At 43.0% G+C, this 22,186-nt stretch overlaps 1 protein-coding gene across 1 annotated transcript in view; it reads left to right on the top strand.

Moving 5' to 3' along the window:
- appa (amyloid beta (A4) precursor protein a) overlaps positions 1-22,150 on the top strand; it is a 35,365-nt gene extending 13,215 nt beyond the window's left edge. Inside the window, exons 2-17 of the mRNA XM_041965832.1 lie at positions 3,191-3,358; positions 5,254-5,383; positions 5,664-5,776; positions 6,039-6,229; positions 6,858-7,192; positions 7,839-8,006; positions 12,118-12,251; positions 13,233-13,307; positions 13,390-13,548; positions 14,239-14,367; positions 14,543-14,642; positions 15,673-15,885; positions 16,065-16,118; positions 17,349-17,440; positions 19,002-19,148; positions 19,617-22,150. Coding sequence (XP_041821766.1) covers positions 3,191-3,358; positions 5,254-5,383; positions 5,664-5,776; positions 6,039-6,229; positions 6,858-7,192; positions 7,839-8,006; positions 12,118-12,251; positions 13,233-13,307; positions 13,390-13,548; positions 14,239-14,367; positions 14,543-14,642; positions 15,673-15,885; positions 16,065-16,118; positions 17,349-17,440; positions 19,002-19,148; positions 19,617-19,718 — 2,310 coding nt within the window. The 3' untranslated portion in view covers positions 19,719-22,150. The remainder of the gene's footprint in view (positions 1-3,190; positions 3,359-5,253; positions 5,384-5,663; positions 5,777-6,038; positions 6,230-6,857; positions 7,193-7,838; positions 8,007-12,117; positions 12,252-13,232; positions 13,308-13,389; positions 13,549-14,238; positions 14,368-14,542; positions 14,643-15,672; positions 15,886-16,064; positions 16,119-17,348; positions 17,441-19,001; positions 19,149-19,616) is intronic.
- The last annotated feature ends 36 nt before the right edge of the window (positions 22,151-22,186 follow it).

Below are 22,186 nucleotides of genomic sequence, written 5' to 3'. Positions count from 1 at the left end.
TTCTGCTCTCAGTTTGCCTTGGGTTTTACTGTTAATGAGCAGGATGGGATTTGATCTATTCCCTGTTAGCACTGCTCACTCACAGATGGTAGTGTGGGAATCGAGCGGCAAACCTCTAAATAACCCTGCGTGGTGCAGATGGCTCAGCGTCAAGACTGATGACCACCAGTGTTGTTGCCATTTGTTGGAGCTGAGGAGGGCTGGGGGCAAGAGGGATTTTGCCTACTTTGTGTGTGCGTGTGTGTGTGTGTGTGTGTGTGTGAGGGATTTACTCATTTCTGTGCTACAGCTTGTGGCTCATCATGTTGACCTGTGAGGGATGTGAACTTTGTAGGTGCATATTTGACCTGTGGAATCAGGTTACACTGATCGGTGTGTGTGCTGTTTTTACCCCTGTTTGACTCCAGTGAATGATTAAACCTCCAAGAACACACTTTTTTGTTTGACAGTTGCGTCCTTCATTCATAAGGAGCTGAAATGATGTGAGTGTTAAAATGGTCCTCATGTTTCTGAACTGCAGTCAGATGTTTAGGTGACTGAGTTTTTTCCTTTGGTGGAAATAAGTTCAGTGATAAAGTAACACTGTGCCCCCAGTAAATGGGGCAGAAGAGAAAAATTGATATAGTGATATCTCGTGCCAAAATCAGAACCAATAGCAGATCTAAAACATATTAAACTCTGATATAATTCCAGGAAACCAACAAAATCAAGCCCGCCCTGACTGAGTGATATGGCATTTAGAAGTGTATGACTTATTAGGCCATAGATCATGCACTCTCCAGAAGTAGAGGTGTGACTTCAGCTCATGAACTCCAGGGTCGCCTCACATTCATTCACGCATTTTGGAATTATTTTGTGTTGACATTCTCAAAGGCTGTGGTAAGCAAGGAAAGCTCAGTGACAAGCAGAAATAATGGCTGAACATTGAATTGTAATCATTTTACCACGGAGACTCAAGTGTTCAATATTGAATAAATGAACAAGACATTAAGAAACAATCATACGAATGAACACAGATAAAAATTGTAATATACCCATGAAATTGTGAAATCGTCATTTTGAATCTCTGCTCAATATTACGAAATCTTTCATCTGACTTCTTTTCACTACGACTGATATTTATCGCAGGTCATTTTTCTTTAATTCCAGCAGCTTTTATTTCCAGATGGTCTTTTTCAGTCTGTTTTCATTCTGCACTGCAATTTTCACAAATGGCCATTATGTTTTAAAAATGTCACATTTCATCTCAAACTCTGAGTCAATCAAGAGGAACAGGTAAGAGTCAAGTATATCCCATAACTGGCTCTGTCCTGTTTGTCTTGATTGACAAAAATGGACTTTGACCTTGTTGACAGTTAGTAACTGGTCTATATATATAAAAAAAACTACAGTGTTGTCACCTCCAATGCAATGTGATGTTTGCTTATCTTAGGTGTGCCTATGTTAAATTAATCATATGGCAATAAATTCTTTGTGATTATTGTGATTTTGCACCTGTCACAACCTCTACCAATCCCTACCCTTTCACCTCTGAAGGCTGGATAATGCAAAACAACGTGTGTCCCTTCCACAGTTCCAAACTGATCATCACAATCTTTACAAATGTCTGCTTTCTGGTGTGTAAGAGCCGAGGATTTCATGAGACTGTACAGGTGTTGATTGTATTGCATGAACTTCATGTGTACGTGAACCTGGCAGACAATCTGTTCTGCTTTGCTTCTCTGGGCACGATCAGGTGAAAAAAGATGAGGAACTAACAACTCAAAAGAGGGCTATCTTGTCTTGCCAAGTGTGTATATATTATCAGTGAGTATTAATGGAATAGAATGAAAGCTGAAGTAGTTCTTTCCATCGATACACCAGATAGATGCCTGTTCAAACATTTGAGTTTTCAGCTTCAAATGTATTCAGATTGATGGCCCCCACTAGCTATTCTCATATTGGAAGAGGCCTTCATGCCCCTGGCTGCTTGGAGAGAATCAAGTCTGGAGGAAAAATATGCTATCCATCTCACAAAACAACATTTGTTTGCCTGCCAGGGCCTTCAAAACCATTAACAAGATTAGGAAGCACACAATGGCAGCAGTCCCTTTCCCCCCCCCCTCTGTCTCCGTCCCCCCCCCCCCCCCGATTCCCTCCCATTTTGTTCTAGCTCATTTGCCAGTACAATGCAGACATTCAGTGGTTTGTCTGCACCTCCTCTCCTCAGGGAACTTCTGCACAAAACCTCCTTATGCAGGCAGACAGCAATGGTACACACACACACATGCACGCAGAGGCACAAACCAACACACAGGAGCGTAAATTAACACAAAAAATTAATACATTCATGCCAAAGGCGGACGTTCTCTGTCTCGCATGCAAACGCACACACATACATATACACACCCTTTTGCTCACACACACACACACACACACACACACGTCTCCTTGCCTCCAGCCAACCTGCTCTTGTGCTCACTATGTGCTACACTAACATAGAGAGTGAAATGAACTAAAAGTGAATCAACAGAGGTTATATAAACACTATATTGTCCTGGAAAAACTCTTTAAAAAGCGTGCATGGACACAGAGATATACATTATTCCCATAAATGGTATTGCACAGGCAGTTTAGTGGGTGTGCGTGCTTGTCCGTGAACATCATAGAGAACAGAGGGTGCACTGGATTGCTCCAGGCCTGTTGTTTGAGGCAGTTTATTCCTCTAAAGATATTGATTTTTGTGTCCATCACTTTTTTTTGCACTTGCTTTTCCAGCATTTTTCAGCAAGATCTTTTGCACATTTGATAACTCCCAGTAGCAGATATGAACAGAGGCGCTGAGTATGATACTAGCATTGCCATGGTTAAGAGTTTTATTATAGGAACACAGAGATCAAACCCAAAATGCTGATGAAATTGGGAGAGGAAGATTTGTTCGTCGCGAACACCTCATCTTTGGCTACCCTCTTCTTCTTTCCATCCTCCCTCCCCCGCTCCTCTCATCTTAAACTAGCTCACCTCATCTTACTTTTCATCTAACACGCTAATCTCCTCTCTTCTCCCGGCCCCCCCTCTATCTCAGTAATAAAATTTAATTGCATCCGTCTTGCATTTTTCAGCGCAAGTGCTCAAGGAGTTTAACATGAGTGGTATATCTCATTAAATCTCTCTCCCTCTCTCTCTCTCGTCTGTCTCGACTCACTCCTAGGTGCCTACGGATGTGTCTATGGGTCTGTTGGCAGAGCCCCAGGTGGCCATGTTTTGCGGTAAACTCAACATGTACATCAACGTGCAGAGCGGCAAGTGGGAGCCGGACCCCTCGGGCACCAAGAGCTGCATCGGCACCAAGGAGGGCATCTTGCAGTACTGCCAGGAGGTAAAGTGTGGGGAGTGTGTGGGTGGTAGCTGTTTTATATGAACTGTTTATTTCCCCTGTAGAATCAATTCTGATCATATTAATCCTTTAAAGATGATATGAAACTTTATTTTATGTGTTGTACGAAAGCTGCCTAAAGGGGTGTACAGAAGGTGGGACATATAGATATAGAATTATGGGATAGTGCTGAGAAAAAAAAAAGATTATGTGAAGGTCAAATTTTGCTGCGTTTTGGTAGCAGCAGAGATAAGTTAGGTTACAGAGGTAATTTCCTCTCACACCATTGACAGTCATTTTCACTGCCTGTTATTCCCTCAAAATGGCTCTCAGTTGGCCACAAATGCCATAATATATGGAATACTTAAACTGTAATTACCCAGTGTTTATATTGTTTTGAGTGAGCAATAAGCCGAGATGACAAATTTTTATAGTTGTGACATTTTAGTTGGATTTTTGGGCTGGATAATTTACATTTTAGCCATTAAGACGACACACTCAGAGAAAATTACTATGATTGAGCAGGAAGCAGCTCAGCTACTTTATTCAAAAGACTTTATGGGAGTGCACAACAAGTAATATTGGATTGTCTTTTTTTCATTTTCTGGAAGATTTGCAATTTATTTTGGCATGTTTGTGCAAGTAAGAACAATTTTGGTGGTACCAACAAGTGCCTGAAAATGTGAGTTTCTGTCCTCTTTACCATCTAAACTAACTACACAAGACACAAAGTATGGTGCATATTAGAGGGCAGGCTGAGGTGTTTGTTCTTGCTGGTTCAAGAGAATATAAGAGCACAGAAAAGTGAGTGGATTACAGAGTCTGCAAGCAGATTTGTTTTTACTCACCAAAATCCCTAATTTGGCAGGATGACATTGTGCCAAAACTCCACTCAGTAAACAAGCTGCTTAAGTCCATGTGACTTTACTTTAAAAGCTCTGGATGGCTTGTAATTAGATAGTATGAAGCTAACCAAGCCAGATGCAGAAATACAACACAGTGACCTTGTCGCTTAGTCCAAAGAAAACTGTAGCTTTGAACATGCCAGTCATGGCGGACAGTCATGAATTGATTGTTGTGGTGATTGACAGTCTGATTTTTCAGTTTCTGTAATCCCGAATCAAAATGTTACATTTCTTTGGGGAATATTCCAGCAGTGTACTGTGAACTCTCACTGCATAACTGCACTATGTAAGAAAATTCTGATAAGAGGAGGTGATGCATAATGAGATTTCTCTGAAAAGCATGTCAGACAGACTTAAATGAAGATAAACCCATCTTTCCATTGTTACCGCTGATAACTGATAACAATCTGTCTTAGATCCCAGCTTAAACCTTTCAACATTTTGAACCTCAAATATCAAAAAGAAAAATAGAGATAATAGAAAAAATAGAGAACGTCAGGATTTTCCCAGAGCTGAATGGAAGAGCCGATTTGGCAAGTGTGAGAGTGACAAGGAACCAAGACCGTTATGGAATTATTATCTGCAGTCAGAGAGGCTCGAAGGGAGAGAAAACAGAGGAGGAGGTGTCATGAAAAAGACTGAGGGGAGAGGTATTTGGAGAGGGATGACACATTGACTCAGAATATTGTGCAGAGGCAGATGTCATGCATGACTGAGAGGAACATAGAGGTAAACACAGCAGAGTCTGCCAAGCAGAAACGGCATCAGGGAACACTGCAGTAAGGTAAAGATTGAAATATCTTGGAAAAAAGAAACAATTTCTTGAAGTAAGTGAGCAGAATATATTAACAAAGACAGTATAAATAGATAGAAACCTTTGCCTCTTTGAAACAAATTAGTCAGAGCTTTCCCAATGCCTCTAACCACATATCCAAGCGTTTAAAGACGCTGTCTGCCATGACACCATTATAACATATAATACTGTGTGTGTAGGTGTACCCAGAGCTCCAGATTACCAATGTCGTGGAGGCCAACCAGCCAGTCAGCATCCAGAACTGGTGCAAGAAGGGACGCAAGCAGTGTCGCAGTCACATGCACATCGTGGTGCCCTATCGCTGCCTGGGTGAGTCACATATATGTTTTTGCCTCACAGTTTTCAGTGCTTGTGTGAAAACGTTTCTAGAAAGTAGTGCTCGCTTTTAGGAAAGCAGGAGAAACAATGAAAAACATCACTATCTTGCTCTGGTTACTACAAGAGTTACCATAGCAACTAAGGAGTGAGAGTCAGCTATGTATGGGAGTTATCAGCATTGGTTGAAATGTGTCTTCAGTCAGTCTATCAGGCCGGGCTGAAGCTGCCCATTGTTTATGAATTCTAAATATGGACATTGTTTTTGCTGCAGTGGGAGAATTTGTGAGCGACGCCCTGCTCGTTCCTGACAAGTGCAAGTTCCTGCACCAGGAGCGCATGAACCAGTGTGAGAGCCACCTGCACTGGCACACTGTAGCCAAGGAGGTGAGTACGAGGGCTGCCCCCGAAAAGTCGATGATTCAAGTCCGCTCGCGTTTTGTCAGTCGCATCGATGCACTTTTGTTGTTTAGCTGCATCGTCATACACAGAGCAATGTAGGAATAACAGCATGGTGGACTGAGAAACAGAGTCTGAAAATGACCACAAAACTAATTGTGATAGAAGAGAGGGTTGATATGAGTGTGTAGAGTTAGGCTGCTGTAATGAAAAGCAGGAGCAGTTGCTGATCTATTCTTTGCCTCTGTAGTCCTGCGGCGACCGCGCCATGAATCTCCACGACTACGGGATGCTGTTGCCGTGCGGCATCGACCGTTTCCGAGGAGTGGAGTTTGTGTGCTGTCCCGCGGAGGCGGAGCGTGAAGCCGACAGCGCCGAGCAGGACGCCGATGATTCCGATGTCTGGTGGGGTGGAGCGGAGACTGACTACTCTGACAACAGGTACGCATTTACACACACACACACACACACACACACACACACACACACACACACACACACACTCACTCATTTAACATCAAAATCCAAGCGGCGTCTGCCATGACCAGACTGGGTTACACTAACCACTACTTGCCTAACCGTAACCTTACCCTAACTCTAACCTTGACCACTGAACCAAACGACAGCCTTTTCCCAGTTGGAGACATAGCTGTTCGCACTTAACAGGTCTTTAGTCTGAAATGTGTCCCAGAATGTAACCTATGTCAGAACACACACACACACACACACACACACAGATAAATGAGGGCAAGGCAGCAGCAGAGTAATACATCAGCGCTCAGATGATCATAGATACTGCCACTTTCATTTTCAACGCTGCCGTGAGGATAAAATTTCTCTCCCAGGAAGCGAACTGCAGGTTGGTTATAATTTAAAGACTCTGTCCTTCTCTCCTTTCCATTCATCCTCCTTGTCTTCCCCATTTCCTCATCCCTCTTTCTCTGTCACTTTTCCTTCCCCCAATTGCTCCTGTTCTCTCCATATGTCTCCTTACTCTGTCTCTTCCTTACCTTCATTTTTTCCTCCCTGCCCCCCTCCTTTTCTCTTATCGTCCCTCCCTCTCTCCCAGTATGGTGCGAGAGCCAGAGCCAGCGGAGCAGCAAGAGGAAACCAGGCCATCTGTGGTAGAGGAGGATGAGGAAGAGGAGGAGGTGGCTGAGGAAGATGATGAGGAAGAGGAGGAGGAAGAGGACATGCTTGACAACGACCAGGATGGAGACGGAGAGGAGGACGAAGAGGTGGTGGAGGAGGAGGAGGAGGAGGAAGAGGAGGAGGAGGAGGGAGACGACGACATTGTCGAGACGCTTGACGACAACGATGACGCTGACGAGCCCACCACCAACGTTGCCATGACGACCACCACCACCACCACCACCACCGAGTTTGTGGAAGAGGTTGTCAGAGGTGAGAACATGTCTGACGCTGGCATGTGTGTCTAGTTTTAGTTCTCATCCTCTCACATATACAATCTTATCAGGGTATCTGGAGGTCCTTGAAAAGCCTTAGAAATGTTCTAAATTCAAGACCTTTTAAGAAAATACAGGTATCAGACTTCAGGTTTCTTCTCATTTAGATTAAAATGGAACGAGATTGATAGTAAACCATGCAAAATGTGTTGTTCTCTTCAGTTTTTATGCTTTGCTGAACACAGTTGCACTTCATGTTCCTCACCAGTTAATTTCCTGCTGTCATTTTCGTTATTGTGCTCATTTGTCATTTCATTAGCTACGTTCCATTAGAATCAGAATTGGTTGTTCCAGCTTTGATTCTTCATTTTTGTGTTAAAATTAAATTCTGTTCCAAGGAGCATTAATAATGCGCAAACTTGGCTTTCTTCACATGTTCTGTTCTGCAGCATCACGTGTTCAATTTTTTTAATTCAATTTTTAACATGTCCCTGAATTTTGAAGTGACATATTTTATAGGTGAACACACGCACAAAAAGGTGACGCGCTTACATGGTGTATTGGTGAGCTAAAGAGACCTTTGTGGCACTGTTCTGCTTTTTGAATGATGACAAGTGTGTGTGTGTGTGTGTATGTCCTCCAAGATGTGTGCTGGGCCAACGCAGAGACCGGTCCGTGCCGGGCCATGCTGCCCCGCTGGTTCTTTGACCGTCATGGTGGCAGCTGTGCTCAGTTCATCTACGGCGGCTGTGGAGGCAACAGGAATAACTTTGAGTCAGAGGAGTACTGCATGTCTGTCTGCAGCAGTGTCAGTAAGTCGTGTCAGGAGCAGCTTAACTCAACCAGCAGCTCACTGGCCTGAAATCCAGTTGTTGTCATGTCTGGTTTGCCTCTAACTCTCACTTTTACTGGCCGTCTAGCCGAGCTGTCCACTAGCTGCCGATCTGATATTAACAGCCGCTCTAAAGTTTCTTGCTTGGTGTGCTTCTTTTCCAGACCTGTTAGCTCCATTCCTGGCTAACCTTTAATTATTCTTTCACTCACCGTCTCTATGTGCGTCTGTCAGACCGATACATGTGTTTGCACTAAAAACAGACCTAACCTTTGCTGTGATCTCTTGTGGATTCTCAAAGCCACCAACCTGTCTCACTGTTCCCTTTAGATTCACTCAGTTGGTCTGTCTGTAGGTGAAGTCCTGCTGTTGTAATTGTATCAGGGTAGCCTTAGTACCGTCTGGCCACCCCGTAGTGGCACCTGTGGCCATACTAAATTATTGAATACGTATCACACTAACCTCTGTGATGGTTGGAACTCCTTGTCAGTGGTAATGGGGTCTGATGTCAGATGGCAGTTTCGATGATGATGCAACTTGCAGCTTTCCAAGTTTGGGTCAGTCTGCCTTAAGGGGACTCAAGTATTTGCCAGTTTTGAAGAGGACTGCTCACAAAAGGTTCTTGCTTTGCAGCTCAATGATTTCACCTTGTAGGCTGTCAGGCACCACAGCTGGTACCACAGCATAGCAAATATGTTCAGTCCCTTTTGTTTACTGTCCATGTTCTAAAATTGCACAGTGTTTCCTCTTTCCAGTTGCACTTGCGACAGCTTTAATTTGGCTTCAAATGATTTCACATTTGAAAGCAGAGAGCTGAGGAGCTGGCTGGAGCTTTACGATCAGCTGTGGGAGGTACTTGGTAATGTCCACCACCAAGGCCAAATAACACAGACACTTTTTATCGCTGAGTGTCTACGATTGGTTGACTATGAATTATTCCAGACAAACTGACACTTTGGAACAATTTTACTTTGTCTGGTGGGAGCAGCTCCACAGTAACAACTCTCCCTCTGAATGAGATTTTAGCTCGCTCACCACAAAATCTGCCTGCATGACACTGTGTTCAAGGACCACCCAGAAGAGCATGTTAGTCTACTATTTTTTTGTAATTTCCTTTATTACTGAAAAAACGTAATTGTTTTTTTTTTTGTGTAAATTGTATGAATTGTCTTATGGGCCAGATCAAACAGTCTCACGGACCATATACTGTCCACAGGCTGTAGGTTCCCCACCCCTGCTGTACAGTGTGCTCCGGTAACAAAGGTTAGATGTACAGGATTAATTTTCACGGACAATTAGCTTTAGAGCCATTGTAACAGTGTTGTTGTCCTATGGAGCACATGCAACGACTGCTGTAAGTTCTGTTATCACAGTAATTTTCTGGGCATCATCTTGTATATTACTTTAACATGAATGTGAGCTGTAAAATCATCCAGGCGGGAATTATTTTGCAATAATCCTCACCTCGCTGCACATTATCCCTTACATCCCTGACACGTTGCAGGCTTGCTTACATTATTCCATCCTTAAGGAAATCAGGTCCTGGTTAATTCATTACATTCACTCAAATCAGATGTCAAATTACCGTGCTGCAAATTTGAAAATGTGAAACGTTTCCTAGGTAGCGGTCTGGAAATGCTCATCAATTCGTCATTACACACTCTAAGGGCACACCTGCCTGCTATATCACATTGTGATGACTGATTATCAGTGGCAACACGAAATGAGGATTCTGCTTGATGATTTTCCCACCTCGTTACTATGTTTGGCCATTAGATTTTTTTCTTTTTAAGAAAGTATTTTTTTGTCTCTTCCTGTTGAGCCACACTTGATCATTCAGTCACAAAGTGAACTGACTGCATTTCAAATAGTGACTTGTACTGGATTACAACCTTTTCTTTTTCCCTTTTCATTGTGTGTGTGTGTGTGTGTGTGTCTGTGTGTGTGTGTGTGTGTGTGTGTGTGTGGGGGGGGGGGGGGGGGGGGGGGGGGGGGTTGTTATTTGTGTATGTGCGCGTGTGTTATAAATGAGGAGAGGAAGGCAGTTGAAGGGTTTGGCTCTGATGCTGATTTTGGAGTTGTGTAAGGTTCAGTGACCTTGCTCGATGCACGAGTGAATATGTGTGTATGTGTGCGTCTCAGTCACGAAGTGCATGATCTGCCCTGCAGCAAAATGGAGTCATGCTATCTCCATCTCCCTATATTTTGATCTAATTTTATCCACAGAGAGTGTGTGTGCGCGCGCGTGTGTGTGTTTAAGTGTGAGAGTGCATGTGCATGTGTGTTTTGGTATGGGATTTCTGCTCTGCTGAGCATTATGGAGGTGAGAAAGTGCTGCAGTGTTGTCCCCCCTGCACACACCCATACACACACACACCCTGTACTTGTGGTCAATTAACAGTGAATCCTGGTCTCAGGACAACTGTTTTTGTTTTTGTTTTTTTTGGTCTTGATTTTTATGATAATTACAGTAAAAATCACTTTCATACAGCAAATGTCACGTTTCTCTCTTTGTTCTCTATGACGGTTTGGTTGCACAAAATATTGATTCAGTGTTTGTCCAGTTAATGAAAGCTTTCAGTATTCTGAAAGCTTGTACTTGGGAAAGTTCTGCAGCACTTAGAAACTGATTCACTTTATATTCTGGTCAGCAACGAGGGAAATCATCCGCTTGTTTCGTCTTTCACTGTTCCTACACAATTAACACTCAGTAGTTAATAATGAGTAATTGATATAGCCTATGATTCACCATCACTTGCACTGTTAGTGACAGCGGTAGTGTGTCTTAACTGTGATTTACACAAGCAAAGCATTGAATTGTGGAATTTTTAGCTACAAGTAGTGTGCTTGTTCATGGACACTGCATTGTTCTATCATGGGCATTTTAAGGGTGTTTTGAAATCACTTTGGCGCACTCCAATAAGGTAGTGCAAAGGTAATGTGGTGCGCTTGAGCAAATAAGTTCATTTCTAAAAAAAAAAGTCAGTGCTCTGATTATTGAGAAAGGTAAAGTCTAGACACACACAGTCTCACAGCTGTGAATGCTCAGAAGCGATGACAAAAGAAAATTGAAAGATCTAAACAAGGAATTAGTAGATTACTAGTTCAAAGAAAAAACAAAACAATTTCATTTACTTCTGCTGTCATCTAACCATGCAGTTTTATTTTCCTCTGTATCTGTTTCCTCAAGAAATAAGAAGTAAGATACTCTGGATAATCTACACACCGATCAGTTTTCACTGGAACGACTTTCCACCAAACAATCAGTCTCTGAAAATGTTCAGTGTGTTCTGTGAATTTTTCAAATGCAATTTTTAATGATGTGAGCACCACAAGCGAAATTCTACTCATGTCCATCGTATTGGGGTTGAGGCATCACTTTCTGCATGATGCCACCAGACTCAAGTGAGGAAAAATGCTTTTTTTTCTAACACGGGTGAACAGTTTAAATGATTTTGAGGAACAGAGGCGAGTAAAACACTCGGCTTAGGTCAAAGTGAATAAGTCCTCCCCGTTGTTGTTGTGTCTTGTGCAGTCATGTGCTCCCATCAGACATAACCAATTTCACATGACGCACGACCTTCACGCATGCAGACACGTTCACACACGCACCACCAACTACTTTTGGTAGCACGCTTGTGAGAGATAATCAATTTTCCACTGATGAAATCCAGGTTTCACGCACTTGGTGGTCCATTTCCAATTCGTGCTGCTCAGTCAACTGCTGTTCAGCGTGTGCTTTTTGAGCCCACAGGATATATTCCAGCGTCAGTGTTTTTGCATGAGAGAAGTTATATAAATGAGAGAGGGGTTTTGTCCTTTTTCAAAGGACTAAGACTCATCTGAGGCATTCACTTGTTTGCTTTTGGAGGGTGATGGCTTCCAGCTACAGCTACTATCTTGTTGTCTTTCTCCCTTGATCTTGCACTAACTCTATTAACCCATTTTGGACTCTGTGTTTTGTCTTTCTGTGTGTTGAGGCAACGCAGCTGGTCCCAGAAAAGCCAAATAAAGGTTAAAAAGCTGTCGCACTGAAAGTCTTTTCACCCCCCTGCCTTCTCTTTTCCTTTCTCTACCTCTTATTCATACAGTACCCACAGCCACACCCAGCTCCCCCGACGCCGTGGACCACTACCTGGAGACGCCTGCTGATGAAAACGAACACGCCCACTTCCAGAAGGCCAAAGAGAGCCTGGAGGCCAAGCACCGCGAGAGGATGTCACAGGTATAGACAGAGAGGGCAGAGGAGGGAAGAAAAAGAAGCTAACCAGGAAGGATCATTTTATGTTTTTACTGTTAATGTTTTGTAAACTGAAAGCTGAGCAGCAGTCACTGCAATCCCCCTCTCTCCAACGAGAGGAGGATTTTTTTGTAGCAGGGAGAGAACAAAGATATTCCCATGAATACAAAATGGAGGTAGAAAAGGTGTGTCAAGTAAAACGAATAGGTGCATTTCTTAATCCCTCCCGGGCGAGCCGACCGAGCCAATTCAGCTTTAATTGTGTTCTTTAATCAAGCGGCTCACTCTCCGGAAGAGAGCCAGATGGTCCGCAGCAAAGTCACAGTTTGCAAAGCTCAAGACAAGAACACTAACAGCCTTGTGTGGCTCCAAAAGCCTTGTTTTTCTTTTTTGCTGGAGTTTGTGCACCGCTCTGGATAGCTGTTTGTTTTGCGTGGGTAGCTGCAGGCGCAGCATCGTCCAATTTCACACAGTCGGCTTCACCCTTAGAGATACTGTTAGGTCATGTCTTTGGTAAAACCCTGGTTTAAAGAAACCACCCAGTGAGTCAGAGAGGAAGGAACTGAGGTAGGATGTACAGTCATCTGTGATGGAAGATGTAGCTGACCAAAAAGGAACAGAAACTGTAGATTTTTATCATACTGCATTTTGACCTGGTATATAGCCCCCCTGTGATTTAAAAAACAGATGCTCCCTCTTATCAACATTCTCAGTCTGAAAGGATTATTTACTCAGACCGCAAGGATCTGATACACACTCCCTTCAGCCCAGATGTTATCGTTTCATAGCCATGTAAAATGTCAGATTTTCCTCCATTTAGACAGCCGTGAAAAGATCAGATCTGTGCCACATAGAGCAATGAGATGTTTCACTCACGTGTAAAATCAGCCTGTGATGAAACACGTGGAGAGATAAAGTAGATTGATGAGTGTAATTAAGGTTTTTCCTTCCTTTTCTTGTACTCAGGTGATGAGAGAGTGGGAGGAGGCTGAGAGGGAAGCCAAGAATCTCCCACGTGCTGACAAGAAGGCTGTCATCCAGGTGAGACGTGTGCATACCTGACGTATATACAGAACGTCTTCAGTGTCTTTGTGTTGATCTACATGTTGCAATTTGCATGTAGCGTTTCCAGGAGAAGGTGGAGGCGCTGGAGCAGGAGGCGGCCAGTGAGCGGCAGCAGCTGGTGGAGACCCATATGGCCAGGGTGGAGGCTCTGCTGAATGACCGCCGCCGCCTGGCTCTGGAGAGCTACCTGACTGCGCTGCAGCAGGACCCACCCAGGGTACGCTACATACACGTTTAGCAGCCATGTGCCAATGACGGACAGTCTAACAATCCTTATCAAAGTCACTTCCCCTGTGATTTACAGTGCTTTTTAAAATTGCTTTTTTCTTGCACAACTTACTGTCGTCTTGCCATTTCCCACCTTCTTGTTGATGCTTTTAAGATTCTCACCCATTAATCAAGATATTTCTTGTTCTGTTTTATTTAAAGTGAGATATTTTCATGAGTCCTTTAATGTGACCTGCTGCAAAACATGAATAACTCTCCTGTTTTTGATCTGTTTTGTTACTCCTTTGCTTTGATGTGTTGTCGCTATAAAAATACACTTAACAAATGGAGCCCTTTACATAATATAGGCTGAATAAATCAGATAAATATATTGGATTGCCATCTAGAAAATACTCAACTGCCTAAAAGTTTCAATTATTTAAAGGTTAAACTTGTATATTGACAATAAGTAAACACACAGTCAACTCAGACACACATCATTCTGAACCATTTGATGGATGTGTGTGGTTTGATGAATATAAATAAGTGAGTTCCTCATCTTCTGACATGCAAAAGAAAATTGACTTGGGTCAACACGTGTTTTGGTAATTTTAGTTACAGGTTGATTTAAGTACAAAGGTTTGTTGCCTCTGCTCCTAAGATATTCTCATGTCTCGCTCTCTCTGTTCCTCTTTTGTAGCCTCGCCATGTCTTCAGCCTGTTGAAGAAGTACGTTCGTGCCGAGCAGAAGGACAGACAGCACACCCTCAAACACTTTGAACACGTCCGCATGGTGGATCCCAAGAAGGCTGCACAGATCAGACCTCAGGTAGCATCAGACACACAGCTCCCTTTTGGCCTTCTCAGGAAATACACATTTCTTTACACAGCATCCCAAAATAATTGTTCTTATGAATAAAGTCATATTGCCACTTCACTCAATACATTTTGTGTTAAGCAGAAGAAGCTGATGTGGTTGTATGTATCTTGTGTGTGTATAAAAGGTTCTGACCCACCTGCGTGTCATTGAGGAGCGTATGAACCAGTCTCTGGGAATTCTCTACAAGGTGCCGGGTGTGGCGGATGACATCCAGGACCAAGTTGGTGAGTTTGTAATTTTGACAAACATTGCATTTATCTGGTGCTATTTGGTGACTTAAAATGAGCGCAAACGTAGAATCTGGTTCATTTCAACATTAAAATAACCACAGAACCATAGAAGTGCAATTAAAAAATATGGAAAGGAGTGGAAAGGAGATGGAAAAGGAAAGGAGTTAAGAGAGTTAGAGAGATGAAAAAATAAAGATATGTCAAAATGACATGAACTACATCTTGTTAATATGCGTTTTAGATATCTTTGGGCTGACCCTGCCATTAGAGAGGTATGGGGGAAGACATTGTCCTGATTGTGGGGGAAGACATTGTCCTGATTGTGCTACATGTAACAGAGAGATTGAATGTTCTAAATTCCAGCCTCCAGAATTTTTTTTTTTTTTTTTTTTGATAAGGGCATTGGAGCCATTTGGCCTAATTCCTCTGTTCAGAGTCAAATGAAACTGTTTGCTCGGAAGATAAATCCCCGTCCCCTCCCTCCCTCCCTCCCACCCCTGCATTTGCTAGGTTTCTGTGGGTTTTTTGGGTTTATTTGAGTTACGTGCGTCACGCAGCCATCTGTGTCTCTGTCTCGGAGACTGTCACAGTCTGTGCTGCCCGGCAAAACACACGCAGGAACAAACATACAAAGAAGAAAAGTCACCGCTAGGTGCCAGGTCTATTAAAAAATGGAGCTAGACAACATTTCTTGGAGGCCGCCTGTCCCTTGTGGGGGTCATTGTGTAGGATATTTTCTTTATTATATGAACACATCTGCAACTTCAAAGATTGAATTGGGCTCTTTTAAAATTCTATTTACCAAAAAAATTGTTCTTCCTGTTGTCATCAGCAATATATTCATCATAGAGATTTGGAAACTAGCTCAAAGCAACAAGACACAAGAGGTTTTGTAATATTTGGAAAAGTTAAGTTAAACGTCCTTCCTTTCTTCTTTCCACTTCCATTTCTCGTCTGTCCTCCCTTTGTCTCATCTCTTCTGACCTCCTTCCTTCCTTGCTGCCTCCTCATCGGGTTCGTCCAGAGCTCCTGCAGAGGGAGCAGGCGGAGATGGCCCAGCAGCTGGCCAACCTGCAGACAGACGTGAGGATGAGCTACGGCAACGATGCCCTGATGCCCGACCAGGAGCTGGGAGACGGCCAGACCGACCTGCTGCCCCAGGAGGACTCACTGAGCCTGGGGGGAGTCGGGTTCATCCACCCTGAGAGCTTCAACCAGCCCAACACTGAGAACCAGGGTACTGACTGAAGCACTTACATTTTCCTACATTTTGGTTGCGTCAGAGTAGATAGAAATGACACCCATAAAGGCTATGAAGCAATATCAAATCCACTGCTCCACTGCTTATCTTTCTCTGTTTCTAAAATGAAATTGCTATCTCTCCCTCTCCCTCTCCCTCTCCCTCTCTCTCTCTAGTTGAGCCAGTGGACTCTCGCCCCAATCTTGACAGAGGCATTCCCACACGGCCAGGTTGGTGCTGTTGTTCAAAAAGCTATCCAAATATTACGACAGATATGTATATGTCTTTATGGATGGATAGGGATTATGGCCTGTAGATATTATGTTGTTGCTAGGCTACTCACTCTAAAAATGTTCATTGACACTTTCTTGCAACCCCTTGTCAGTTAGCTGCTCATTTGTGTGTAAAGATGTTTTTTGATGAGGAAATGCACCCTCTGGTGGTTGTATTGGAGGCCTTGGAGCTTTGGTTTGGTGGCCACACATGAGCCATGGGGCAATAACAGTTGATTAAATTATAAAGAACAGCAACATTTCTCTCTATGGTCCTGATGGAGTTAAATTTATGTGTACCTTTCTCTATGAAGGCACCCTTTGTCTGTCAAGGCTTTATAAGTTATAACTAATGGTTTAATTAATAAATCAGCCACTGATGTTTTAAAGATCAGTTATAAGCAATGCATGATTTGCCAGGTTGTGAAGAATCTCTATCCTTGACCTTCTGTATTGATTAAATGGCCTATAATAATGTGAGAAATTATTAACATCATTGATTACATTATTTACATGTTTAACTGTATAATTGATGGCTGATTTCCCTTTTATTAGTGAGAGTTTTTTTCCACAATCTGGCAACCCAAATGTTTTTCTTAAATGTAGGTTATAACTGCTTTATATAACACTAGTAAATGATGTATTAACCTTTAATACAGCTATTAGCAACTAATAAACCCTTCATAAAGGGTACTTTATCAGAAAGTGGTGCCGATGTAGTTTATTAATGCTTGTTTGCCAAGAACATAAAGAAGCATAAGTTGGCAATCTATCTATTGTAATCTGCTATATATAATGCCTAAAGCTACAACTTTAACAAGGATTCTCTTGTTGTTCTCCTAAAATACATCACAAGATCGTTTTGAAGTAAAGTCGTCATGGTATTTTTCTGCTATCGCTCCTTCTCTCAGCGGTTATTTGCACACAGCCAACTCCACTTGACCCCCATGAAGACATCACCTGAGCTGTTAGGAGACTTCTGACGCAGCTGTATATGCTGTTCTATATATGTGTATGTGTTATATTCAGTTCATACCGCTGTTACGTGCAACACTCCGCTGTCCGTCCGGCTTGAGCAAGCGAGTTTGATGTCCCTAAGTGTGTGTGTGTATGTGTGTGTGTGTGAGAAAGAGAAAGCGGCTGAGTGTCACCATCCATAATAGATGGTACTTTTCCTTCCCTTGCCAGTGACTGGAATGAAGATGGAAGCTATTCCTGAGCTGCGGATGGAGACAGAGGACCGACAGAGCGCTGAATATGAAGTTCACCACCAGAAACTGGTAAACAAACACACACACACACACACACACACACACACACACACAGAAAGCAGCTCACTCTGACACAAGCCGTGATATACAGACTCATTTGAAATTCACAGGTTCATTTATAAATGCAGGCTAGTTAATAAACATAGAGACATAGACACAAACATGCACACACACATGAAAATGCATTTACTGAAACTGGAAGCTTGCACTCTGCCCTTTCTTCTCCTCAAACACACACACACACACACACACACACACACACACACAGGTCCATGTCTCCACTTTGTCCTCCTGGTAAACTCCCAAGGTTGTCACCATGGAGACAGGTGTCCATGGAGACAACCGCGATAATGCCTGCGTCACACTTCGTCTGCTCTTCTCTAAAATCCACTGTCCTCTGATCAGAGTTAAGTTTTGTGCTGTCTGTATCTGTAAGTATTTTCCTGGTCAGTCATAGGTTATTGTACTAAACATTATAAGACTCTAACCCAGTTCTACATTCATTCCTTAATCTCATCCGATATTGTAATACCAGCACAAAAACCTCAATCCATCCTCAGTCAAATCCAAATCCGTGTATCTTATTCCTCTCACCTAAAGGCTTTAATCTCTTAATCCCTACATTTTATTACATATCACATTCCTTGCATTCACAATGAGCAGTCAGAGTGTGAGGCGCACTGTTTAACTCGACTCCTTAATTTGATATTCACCGTAGCCCCAATCATCGTTCTGCAGGATTATTCTGGAGGAGGCTCACCAAGCCAAAATTAAGTCCCCACACTTTGCAGTGTTTGACACAAGCAGGGGTAGCAGCATTGAGATGTCAAGATGTATTTCTGTTAGATTATCTGCAGTTTAGTGCTGTTTTGAAGTTTGTGCCAGGTGACTAGGTTTCATTCCCATTGTCTCCGCTGTTGTCAGCACAGGTAGATATCAGGAGTTGATTTCCTCCCTTCATGAGCCATTTGCGTCTATTTCTTTTGTTCTGCATGAAAATTGGGTTCCACGGAGCAGCGTAATCTGTGACAGAGAAACTGAAGACTTCATTTGGTTTTTGTGAAATTTTGTTATGTCAAAGTATTGTGTTGCGTTGGAGCTGAGTCATGCTGCTTCAGCGTTGCCTTTTGCTCCACTTCCTGCGGAATCGCCTGACAGCCACAGGAAGAAATTAAAGTCTCCACCAGGAAATTATCTCTCAAAAACAAGTCACCCTACAGTATTGTAATTCTAATGTGTTTTAATGTGTCGCGTCTTTGTTCCTCAGCAGCATGGCAGTTATTTTCAAGCTCAATTTGACTCTGTAATGATGCTATTAAAAAAAAAGTTAGACACAGCATGACCTGCAAAACAATTTGAGTAAATGAAAACTGGAAAGTAGCTCTAACTCTGAAGGTCCCCAGTGTTCTCCTCTTCCTCAGCACATAGGAATAAACATGGTAGCGGTGTAAAGAAAGGTCCTGGGTGACCACATTTCTGCTCGCACAGTATTCAAATCCTCATCCTGGTTCTGATTGGTCGTGTCCACGTGACTGACACCCGACCACTGTCTGTCCTTCACCTCCCACAGGTCTTCTTCGCAGAGGACGTGGGCTCCAACAAGGGCGCCATCATCGGCCTGATGGTCGGAGGCGTCGTCATAGCAACCGTGATCGTCATCACCTTGGTGATGCTGAGGAAGAAGCAGTACACCTCCATCCACCACGGAGTCATCGAGGTGAGAAACAGCTGACCTGTGTGTTTGCGTGTGTGTGTACAAGCTGTTCTGCGCGGCAGTCCGTCTGGTGTGTGGGGGGGGGTGATGCTGTGCACATGCATGCACATGTGACTGCAAGGTGTTTGTCAGTATGGCACTTCAGCTTGTGTTTGTGTAGATGTATGCGTCAGGGCCCAAAACATTTTTTAATTATACCTCCTCACTAATTATAATTGGATTAATGCCCTCTACCAATTAATTTCCTGCATTCCTTTTTCTAATTGTCCTCATTTATCATTTCAGAACTTTCATTAGCTGTGTAATTAGAAAATACGGTAGCGGTGGCAGCCTTGTTTCTTTATTTTTGTCAATTACTCCTAAAAAAAATCACTTCCAGGACGTATTAAAGATGTCTTAAAATGTAGAGATTGTCTTCACATTTCTATGTGTATGTGTAATCCCACCTCCCCGCCTCTGGCTCCACTCCAGGTTGATGCTGCGGTCACCCCCGAGGAGCGCCACCTGTCTAAGATGCAGCAGAACGGCTACGAGAACCCAACCTACAAGTTCTTTGAGCAGATGCAGAACTGAAGAGAAAGTCACATGTCCACACACACACACACAAACACACAAACATCTCATCCTACACATCAAGCACCTCCCCTCCTCCTCCCACCCTCCAGACTAGTCCCACGTCTCCAAAAGATTATTTGCGCGACTGAAATAGTCAGTTTCGCGCGTACAGAGCGACTGTAGCCAGGGTTTTCTTTCCTTTTTGCCTGGGCGGACACTGTGGCCAAGCCAGTTTGCACCTAGTTTGTTCACTTTGTCGGAGCAAGACACCTTTTAATTACAGAAAGCCGTTTTTATATGCTGCTCCATCTGGGCCTGCTGATGTATGAAAAAAGGCCCCGCCCAGTGCATCAAAGTAAACCCACTGTTTGGGGAAAAAAGCGTGCTCTCTCCGCACTGATTCAGGGCCAGTGTATAGATGGGGGGGTTTTTTGGCTTGGGATGGTTTTAGGTGTGGTCTTGTGTAGGCAAATCTGGCCACTGATCAGTAGGGTTTTCAGCGCACGCTGGCCTGGGCCTCATTTACAAAAACGGGTTGCATCATCAAAATCATTTCGAATCATGACTCGACGTGTGGACGTATTCATATTCATTTGTTTCTATCGTATTCTTTGTAATGATTATATAATGAATTATAAGCTTAAATCAAGCAACGTGATTTTTGGAAATGAAGCCCAGTGTTTCCTCATCAACTGCACCACTACTGCACTCACTCTACAGTCTACACTGGAGTACAAGTGAGCCTCCCCTCCCTCCCCTCCTCCTCCTCCATCCCTCCCTCCATCCTCTTTTCTTTGCGCATTCTTACGACAGCTGGGCTGTGCTAAGTCACACAAGGCTCTTAAGGATATCTGGACATGCTGATGATAATGAATATGTTGATGACGACAGTAGTAATTATGTATTCTGAATGAGCTGTTTTTATTTTAGGGTTTTTCTCTTTCGTTTCCAGTTTTGTTTTTCAAAAAAGAATGAAAACGGAGAAAAAAAAACAGAAGTCAACCGATGTAAAGTCCTTTTTTTAAATTGCGTGTAATGTTACTGAAGTAATGCTGAAGTCTTAGCTGTTCCTATGTAGTGCATGACAACAATGACAACAGGATTTGGAAAAACAGAAAAAAACAAGATCTTATCGCTGCTCTCTCTGAGATCCTTTCTCACATATAGATTGTCATTCTAGCAAGATTGTACATTTAGTATCTTCTCGTGATCACGTGACTTCAAACAATGATGAAAAATATATATAAATCTAGATGAACGGGCTCTGCTTTGATATCATGTAAAATACACATTTAAAAGAGATCTGTGATTTTTGGAATTTAAGTGTGTTCCTCATTTCTTGTATTTTTTTTTTTTTTTTTTTTTTTTTTTTAAGTCATGCTATGTTCCTGAAGCTACAGGAGGGGGGCTGGCTTCATCCCTGTTTGTATATTATTCTCATTCAATGAAATATATTCTGTTAAAAATCCTTATCACCCCCTTTCATTTTTGCTCTTTTGTTCAATCATGTCGCTGTGTTTTTTGAAAAGAGCATGCTGTGGGTGTGAAGGTTACAGGGAGCAGGAAGGGGAATGGAAACACAGAAGGGATCCAGTATGGAGGAAGGGCTAGGATCATCTCCGCCTGTATGTGTTCTGTCATTTTCAGTCCGGTGTTTTGTCCAGTTGTAAGCCGACATTGTCTGTTTTTTGGTTTTGTGATCATTTTGCTGTCTGCTGATAGAACTGATGGGGTGCTGAGAGGAGGAGGAAGGAGAGCAAGGTAGAGAGGAAATGACTTGCAGTTCCGGATGGATAGCCAGCCAGGCAGGCAGTCTGTATATATAATGGATTTTCCCTCCCTCCCCCCCAGCACCTCCCTTCCCTCCCTCCTCCTTTGCCTTCACTTCCCCTCAGGCATGCTGCTCACCTCTTTGCCATCAATGCACACATGACTCCTCAGAGGCAGAGCACTGTAGTCTGTATATAGATGATAGGCGTTCACCATCGAGGGAGAGAGCTGAGAGCCAGTCGGGGATGAGAAAGCAGGGATCAAACATTAGTCTGAGGTAAATTCAAGCTAACAGCAGGCGAGAGTCCCCTGTTCATCTTCATACAGCCAGCTCGTGTTGAAGGTTTGCCACCATCTCAACATTGCATCAAAAGAAATACAGTGTGACCCCTCGCTCTGTTATTCAATCTAATAGCGAGTAAGATCTGTGAGGGAATGGTGAGTGAAATGTACATATGGAGGCTGCAGTGGGGCGAGTCCTTGGTTTTCAGAGGGTGCTCAGTAGAAGCCCGACAGAGGGCAGTAGATTACAAGAGGAAGCAGGATTTTCTTTCTATCTTTTTCTGTGGATTATATATTGGTTTTGTTTTCCACTGTGTAATATTGTGCAGGCCATTTGCATTGACTGGGAAAACGCTTTCTACACTGTATTCCATAATAAAGTTTTGAATGTACATACAGATGCAGTGTCTTTGTGTTTCTTGTGAAGTTTAAAG

The sequence above is a fragment of the Chelmon rostratus genome, chromosome 24 (assembly GCF_017976325.1).
Source record: "Chelmon rostratus isolate fCheRos1 chromosome 24, fCheRos1.pri, whole genome shotgun sequence".
NCBI classification, from domain to species: domain Eukaryota; kingdom Metazoa; phylum Chordata; class Actinopteri; order Chaetodontiformes; family Chaetodontidae; genus Chelmon; species Chelmon rostratus.
This window is presented reverse-complemented; position numbering and strand designations above follow the sequence as displayed.